The 8,589-nt window shown below is 39.0% G+C and overlaps 2 protein-coding genes across 3 annotated transcripts; both read left to right on the top strand.

The window, feature by feature from the left end:
- Positions 1–1,333: 1,333 nt before the first annotated feature.
- carnmt1 (carnosine N-methyltransferase 1) lies at positions 1,334–7,018 on the top strand. 2 transcript variants are annotated; one of them, XM_017417186.3, is made up of 8 exons: positions 1,334–1,486; positions 2,814–3,009; positions 3,150–3,319; positions 3,556–3,696; positions 3,905–4,083; positions 4,335–4,448; positions 5,897–6,000; positions 6,080–7,018. In XM_017417186.3, exons 1-8 carry the CDS (start codon positions 1,350–1,352, stop codon positions 6,272–6,274), a joined length of 1,236 nt encoding a protein of 411 aa, XP_017272675.1. In that variant the 5' UTR covers positions 1,334–1,349; the 3' UTR covers positions 6,275–7,018. The 2 variants fall into 2 exon arrangements, with proteins under 2 accessions (XP_017272675.1, XP_037831443.1); XM_037975515.1 differs by having other exon boundaries at positions 3,153–3,319.
- Positions 7,019–7,205: 187 nt separating this feature from the next.
- wu:fa19b12 (uncharacterized protein LOC560551 homolog) lies at positions 7,206–8,529 on the top strand. The gene is made up of 2 exons (XM_017417188.3): positions 7,206–7,708; positions 7,948–8,529. Exons 1-2 carry the CDS (start codon positions 7,313–7,315, stop codon positions 8,116–8,118), a joined length of 567 nt encoding a protein of 188 aa, XP_017272677.1. The 5' UTR covers positions 7,206–7,312; the 3' UTR covers positions 8,119–8,529.
- Positions 8,530–8,589: the final 60 nt, after the last annotated feature.

Consider the following 8,589-nt stretch of genomic DNA (forward strand, 5'->3'; position numbering starts at 1 on the left):
GGACACCACCGTGGACAGCAGCAGCAACAGAGCCCTGGTGACTTCAGCCAACAAAGAGTTTGCCTTCCATCTCCCAAACCTCTGATGGAGAAACATTTCTTTCAAGCACAGCTGTTGCTGTGAACATTTAATACAAAGAAAAGACATTGTTACCTGGTGTCTTCTTTGATAAATACATGGACAGATACAATAAGGAGATACTAGCAGTAAGCATTCACTTTTGTATTTGTATATAATAATAAATTTGCTTCAATGAAACTGAAACATACTAGGCTAAGCAAAGATTTTAAACTACATCCTTTTTTTTACAATTTTGCTTCTAAACAGTAAAGTTTCTTTGAATCCTAAGGCGATTTTCATCAATAGATGGCTGCTTTTACACTTGTTTTCTGTTCAGTTCTTGTACTACTTGACAGCAAATTATTTAATGTGAGCCTAAACAAACTGATGGACAAACAATTAGAGGGCTTAAAAAGAGTCAAACGAGAGTGAGAGTATTGAGAATGAGAGAAAAAGCCATCAAAGTCTGAAAAAAGGTTTTGAGAGACTTTCAGAAGATCTAGAAAACTATTGATCAAGACCACTTTAAAATATTACAAGATAGGTGGCTTCTTGTAAGCCAAATGTAAAGGACAGAGGCTTCTTTTTTTACAGTACTGTATTTTTTTCCCCCCTAAGTGTTATATATTATTTTACTACTGACTTGATCCTGATGACTGAGTGGTTGATGAATTTTTAAAAAGTATCCCTAATTGGTGAGGGTCTCTGGTGCTGTTTCTTAGACTTTATGGCTTCATAATAAAGAAATCTTGTTTTTGATAATTTGGTGGGAAACGAGTGTTAACTGTTTGGAAAGTATGTCAGACCACTACAAAAATATACCTCTGTTGTGACAGTTAGGGTAGATCCAATCAAAAATAAACAAAGAAAAAACAGATAGACAAACAAAAAGCTTTGTTTAAATAGCATAGTTCTGTTTTAGGTTTAAACCAATGTTATAAAACGTTGAGCATATTTTTCTGTTCCAATATGTTTGCTGCCAGGGTCGTATTGTATGCATTATTATTTTTTTTAAACAGGGTTGCTTGAGGAGGTGAAACAAGTAATTTTTCATTCTTTTCCTCATATAATATATGTGAAAATATTTTTCACATGGTTGTATAATCATTCGATTTATGTTCTGGTTACGTTTGGTTGGTATTGTTTCAGCGCTCCTAACTGCAGTACCATCACTAACCTTTAGGTGGGAGCAGCGCACCTTTTAGAGTTTAATCTGCTGAAAGTCTTTAAATCTCACGAGGAAGAAGTCGGGCGCGTTCTGATTGGCTCTTTGTGGGCTCGGTTCAAACATGGCAGAAACGCGAAGAGAAGGGGCACAATGTGGAGAGCATTTTCAGAAAAAAAGAATAAAATACAGCCCAGAAGAGGAGGCCAAGCTCGAAAGGCAGCATTTTTGGAGAATTATCGATGCTTTTAGGTTTTACAGGTAGAAGAAATGTTTTATTTTAATAACGAGAAAGGCAGTATTACTAGTTGGCAGAATATCGTAATATGCTTTTTGTTATTTTCTTAGCTCAGATAACTGCAGGTTTTATTCAGGCATTCATTGCTATCTGATTTGCAAAGTAGAGTAGACGTGTCTTAAACGGGATAGTTTATTTACTCCATGGACTCGTTTCTTTTTGTCCTGCACCAACAAATTAAATTAGAAAATATCAGAAGGAAAATATTGAAGGATTCACATTAGTACTTGGCTTAAAATCCAAATTAACTTCGACTTTTTCTTTAAAGACGAATTTTGAAGTTTTGTGTCAACTGAAGACATAGCAGAATGTCTACGTTTTGATATATAAGAGACATTAAGACAGACGAGATACAAAAATAATAGTAATAAAGTTGCTGTCAGCAGCTCATTATGGTTATCATGGAAATCACACACCTTTGTCTCACTCCCTGATATCAGTTTTGAGTCCTTGAGACAAAAAGATGGAAATACCATATAAGAAATAACTGAGACATCTTTCACTTCCAGGTTTGACGAGATAATTCAGAGCTCAGGTACAACGAAGGTCAATGAGAGTTTGGTTAGGTGAACTCTGTGGAGTCGCAAAGCAATGAGACAGAGTGGGCAAAAGAGGAGGAAAATGCCTATATTTTAATTATAATCTGTACAAGAAGTGTAAGATTTGTGGGAGTAAGAGGAAAGTTTGGACAGCTTAAAAGGTAGTTCATGACATTGTAACATTAAGAGCAAAACGTTTTGGTAAAATTAAAATTAAAATCTCCAAACCTAATCATTTGATTTTGTCAAAACTGTTTAAAGTATTAAAATGCAAATTCAACTTTCCCCAACCTGTTTAAACTTTGAATGATATTTCTACTGTTAAATACGCCATAGTTATGGATCTCCCATCAGGGGCTGGGTTTTTCCCCACTCACATTGTTAAAATCTTATTGTTATCTATGTGGAAATCTTTTTTTCACTGTTTTATGTGAATTTTGTCAAGGGTATGCAGTATACTGCCACCAAAGGTCATTGCAAATTATTGCAGATGGAGCTACACAATTTTTTGTAGATTGTTGTATGGGTGTTATCCAAAGTTGAAGGGGGAGCTGCAAATCAAAAATCATGACAGAAACAGAAAAATAACCGCCGACTGGTATTGAGTGCTTTAGTGTTTATGCATCAACATCTGTAACTACGCAGAGAAGACATAGGACACATACGGGGCTGAGAGCTAGAAGTGTGCTACATTATTTGGCAGTATTTCAGTTTGAGTGTTTCTTTCTGTCGTGTTTTTCTTTTCTCTTAGACTCCATGTCCAGGAGCAGATCAAACGAGCAGAGCTTCAGTTTTGGAGCCTTTCACAAAGGCACCAGGCTTTGCTGCCGGGTGTTCTGCCCAAACTGGCCCGGGTCAAAGAGTGCGCCAAACACAATCAGGAGATTCTGGAGGCCATCGTTCACAACAGCCTCCACATGTTTGAGAACGTGGAGTATGGTGACAGGGTAAGACTTTACTTATACCAGGAGCAGATGCAGTGTACACACACACACAGATCCAACACCGCATGTTAAAAGTATTTAATGTTATTGTTTATACTGTACCTGAAAATGTAATTGAGCTTTGTCGCATTTCTTTCTTTTAGCAGGAGGATCCGAGGAAGGTGCGTTCATCCTCCACATTTGACATGGACAAGCTGAAATCCACCATAAAGCAGTTTGCCAGAGACTGGAGTGAAGCAGGCCAGGCTGAGAGAGACACCTGCTACAGACCCATAGTTCAAGAGATACAGAGACTTTTCCCAATGGACCAATAGTAGGAATTATACACAAACACTTTGATAAACACATGCATGGCTACACAGATTTGCACATTGATGCTGTATGTTTTGCCTTCTTAGTCACTTGATAGCAGTAACATATTGTAGTAAAACACACTAACTTCTTTTCGTTGTGCTTAGGTTTTTAAAGCATCTTGTGTTTAAAATGTGTGTATGATTTACTCAGTGTTTTCTATGTGATATGTGCATTTTGTGCATTTTATTATATCAGTGATGTGTCTAAGGTGAGCGTGCTGGTTCCGGGAGCTGGGCTTGGCCGCCTAGCCTGGGAGATAGCTCAGCTGGGTTACATGTGTCAGGGCAACGAGTGGAGCTTCTTTATGCTCTTCTCCTCAAACTTTGTTCTCAACAGGTAACACTGTGTTATTTATTTTTGCATCATTTTTTTCCCCATAAAAGTTTATTTTAAATTAGTAAATGTATCTGTTTATCATCACAAGACAAACTGTTGCATATTATGTAAACCCAGCTATTGTGTCTGGCAGTGAAACTCTTACTGTGGGCTCTGCAGGGTATTGCTTATTCCACATTAGCTCATCTCTTTGAACTTCTTCATTCAGGTGTGAAGAGGTGAACTCTCTGACCCTGTATCCCTGGATTCACCAGTTCAGCAACAACAAGAAATCCTCCGACCAAACCCGACCAATCAGATTCCCAGACGTTAACCCCCAGAGCTTGCCTCCAAGTTCAGACTTCTCCATGGTAGCAGGGGACTTTGTGGAAGTTTACAACGACCCAGGTATGTTACAGCTTATACCCAGAGTGCAGTCAAACTCTGAACACACCTGGAAGAGAATATTAGGTAGAGATTATTCCACATAATCTAAATATATATATATATATATATATATATATATATCAGTACACTGTCTTTAAAGAGGATGTGTTTGACTGACTCGGGTAAAATGGAATGTCTTAATTAATTACACATATTTGAGTCCCTTAGTAATTGTATTTAAAAGTGAAATTGTTATTGCGTGTTTCTTTCAGAGTCATGGGACTGTGTGGCAACCTGCTTCTTTATTGACACAGCTCATAATGTCTTGGATTATGTGGACACCATCTGGAAGATTCTTAAGCCTGGAGGTGTATGGATCAACCTAGGTGAGTCTGCTTTCGTTAACATAATAGCTACTGTGCTACACATTTAAAAAAAAGTGAGTCAGACTGCATTAATTGTAGCTGCAGTCATTGTAAAATGAAAACATCTTCCTTTCAGTTCTAAAGACTTATGATTTATGACAGGCATCAAAATGCAAAAGCAATATGTCAAAAAATTATAACAAGCCTTATTTTATCATCCTATAGAACTAGTTTTCAGTACCTTGAAGTAATCAGCGTCCGTAAGACCTTATCACCCTCTGACATTGCCCCTCTTTACAGCCTTGGTTCAGATCATTGATGTTGACGAGCTCGAGTTAATGCACAGCTCTCTTTAGGTCAGATGGAGTTGTCCGGTTCATAAACAGTTGATATGCAAACATTTGTACTGGTATTCTGTGTTTGGCTTGCTTCAAGCATACCGATGTGCATTATGGTCAAACAATGTTTTAGAGTCTTGCAGTTTTTCCAGATATAACTTTGCACACCTAAACTGAGCTGCCATAGTCCTGGCAACCCTTCCAAACAAGTCATAGTTTTTCTCTTTTTCTTCATGAACTTCGTCTGGCCTGTAGCCCTTTGGTTGTTGTTGTTTTTTTGTTTTTTTTTGGCTGAGTACTGTATGATCTGAATTCACTGGGACATCCTCTTTTGGAGAACTTGTATTCAAGTCAGCTGTCTTGAATATTTTCCTTGTAAATAATCTCTTTTACTGCAGAATGATGGACCCCAAACTGTTAATCTGCTTGACAAATATCCCAGATTTAAAGGCAGCAATGATTGCCTTTTAAGACTCTTAATTACTGCAGATCAGTAAATTGTAAAACTTTGGATGTTGTGATAATTATTTAATTGAGTATGTTGGTATAGATTATCTGTCATCTAGGTCATGATGATCCTAAGTGGTTAAACAGGAGACATCTGAACTTCTCTTGTTTCTTGAAGACGTTTCACCTCTCATCCAAAACGCTCCTTCAGGTCAGACACGAAGAAGCCTTTTGAACAAGAAGTGAATCATCTTCAAGAAACAAGAGAAGTTCAGTTGTATTTAATTGATTGCATATAATTAGCTTCACCTGCTTGCTTTGTACCCTCCTAACTCTGGAGAAGGGATACGTTTTTTTCCACACTGCTTTTGCATTTTATTATAGTTTTATTACAATACATCAAGTACCATATGTTAACTGATGTTGTATTGAACTTGATATTTACTAGTTGGTTATTTTGTATAGTGATACATAAATATTATGTATTTAAGAAAGGTGTATTGGTATTTTACTGTATGTATGCTTTACCTGATTTTGAAAATGTTCAGTGAAATGAAAAGTTTCATAACGTCACTGCTTGTTTTAAAAATATTTTTCAGTGGAATCACAATGTGTGGCACTCTTTATTTTAAAATCCAATCATTTTTGGTCTACAAATTGTAACAAATGTTTGATGTTTTTAAGGTCCCCTTCTGTATCACTTTGAGAACATGGCCAATGAGCTCTCCATTGAACTTAGCTATGAAGACATAAGGACTGCGATAGTAAAGCTGGGCTTCCTAATTGAGGTAAACCAGAGCTTCAGTTCATTTTTGTGACCTCATGTTTGTCTTTATGGTTGCAGAGCTGTTTTTGTTTTTCCTGCAGGTGGAGAAAGAGTCGATGCAGACCACCTACACAGAAAACGACCGCTCTATGCTGCGATACGTCTACGACTGTGTCTTCTTTGTTGCACGAAAACCTAACGAGCTGTACTTTAACGGTCAAGACGACGAGCGACAACGAAACTATTCCCCAGCTGCTGAGTCATCGCGGCAAGAATACAGCAACAGACTAACGTGACATGATGTATTTATTTATTTATTTGTCAACAAAATGATTTTATTAGAGGAGCTCAAACATTGACTTCTGTTGAGATGATTAGATTGTCATGAAACAAAATGGAAAAAGTCTCCTTCCCAAAATTTCAAATAATTATATCCTTTTAGAGTCTCCCTGAGAAAGACGCTCAAGTGCTTGAGTTTCTTTGGAATAACCTGAACACATAAATGCAGGCTGCAATATTGTAGAATGTGATATAAAATATTGCAGTATTGTGTTTTCTTTAAAAATATGAAACAGACCAATTTTGATTTGGTAGTGTAGGGAAGACACAGGTGCTTTTACGATGACTGGAGTCCATTCACAGGATATTCTGTTCTTTAGATTAGATTAACCATCATTCACAGCTGCAGTAGTGGAACGCAGCCCTCTTTAATACATCTGCAATTTCCCTACCTTTCAAATCAAAACACCTACCCTGAAATAGGCCTATAACTTAGCATTTTTTGGGAGGGTTGGCAATGAAGAGTTTGCCTTACTTTTTACTTCGTTAACTTTCTTTGCCACAATATATGTGTGTAAATAAAAGTAGGACTGAACATTTTGAACTGTATTTATTCTCTTGGTGCCAATGACTAAATAAGTCTTTTGCCTGTCAGTCACCTTTCAGTTTTGAGGCAAAAAATTGTGTAGCTGTACGTGCGTGTTTTCTATTATTCTGCTTTGATGTCATACTTTGAAATAAAGCCAAACGTTTTGAAAACATGGGTTTCTGTAAGTTATTTGCGTAAATAAATCGTTCCTATTCCTTTTTTTGCCAACTTTTTGTAAACGCTGAGGTTTCCATGTATTTCAGTGAAAATAAATGTGCCCGCCACCGGAAGTATAGGGGTTGTGGGCGGGCTTAAGGCAGCAGCGCTCACTTCTGATTGGCTCTTTCTGGTGAATAAGAATTTTGCTTCCGGTTTTTAGTTTTTTTCGCGACTGATATTGCACGCATCGCAGTAAAGTAGTTTTCGCAGTAGCAGCAGCACCGAAGCCCTGAAAGATTTGAGCTCGATGGCCAAGAGGCGCGCCGAGAACCCGCTGCTGCTCGACTCTCCCGGTAAAAGAAAGCTCTGCCGGCCGCTGTGCGGTGTTGACATGCGGCTGGAGAGCAGCGCGGCTCCGACCAGCGGGGCTGTGAGTCCGCCGTCCCTGCTAGCCTTGCTGGGAGGTCGCTGCAGAAAAAGACCGCACTACTTCGAAAACGAAGAGAAGCCGGGAGAAACGAGCCCTCGTCTCATGAGCTCGCTCTGCGCCTCGAAGAAGCTCGCAGCGGATGTTTCGACGGAGCAGGTTTCTGGAAGCTTCCAGGTCCGTCGCAGCGTGTCCTGCTCGGACACGAGCAAGAAGAAAGAACCCAGAGTGGACAGCCGTGGTTCCGAACCTGTTAGATCCACAGCTAATGATAAAGTAGGTCACATTATGGCATCAGTTAAAGAGCACAGAGATGATGGACTTGCCTCGTTTGGAAAGCAACTTCTAATGTAATGAGTGTAAATGTCCACTAGATGTCACTATTTACTCACAATTGAGCATGTTGCGAATCCAGCAATGACAAACATCTTTTTTGTGTGTGACAGATGTGACTTGATTTAATCTCGAGTAAAATAATTAGATGTTTTTGCGTTTCTTTTTATCTTTTCTTACAGACAGCAGAAGACGCTCCCGTTGAAGACAGCATTTACAACTCCTTCCAGTATTGGAGGGTCCCCTTACCTGAGCTCAATCTCTCACTGCTGGAGGATCCCAGTGACGATTCACAAACAAAAACCCCCTCAAAAAACCCCAACGACTCTCCATCTGATGCCATGGAGACCTGAAGACAAAGTTGGCACAACGGGTCTGATATTTGCTGCGACTGTTGCAGTCGGGCGAACTTGTGGAGGGAGGTGCGGCGACGGCGTTGGACGCATCGGGGTGCGTCCAGGTGCAAAGGAGCACCCGAGTCCCTCGAAACTGGACGCTAGGGGCTGACGTATGATGTCAGCAATTTAAACCTAGGTTTGGGGTGACAGCTGTAACCGCCTGTCTCCATTATGAAACCAGTGATTGCAAGACAGACCGCCGTTCATCCTTTTTTGTTTTTTAATATAAATCCTTGTTCTGAAAGTAGTTAAATGTGAGCTTGGTTGTCATATAATTGTTGTGGACAGAACATTTCAGTTGTGTGTTAAGCACACAGTTTGTAGCGCTGTCATTTTCATTTGAAATAAAAACACTGCTTTCCTGTGTTTTGTCTGAGTGTTTCAGTAACAATTAAAAAGGGATAGAACGGAGAAGATCAGCCTTCC

This window comes from Kryptolebias marmoratus, linkage group LG1 (assembly GCF_001649575.2).
Source record: "Kryptolebias marmoratus isolate JLee-2015 linkage group LG1, ASM164957v2, whole genome shotgun sequence".
Taxonomy (NCBI): Eukaryota; Metazoa; Chordata; class Actinopteri; order Cyprinodontiformes; family Rivulidae; genus Kryptolebias; species Kryptolebias marmoratus.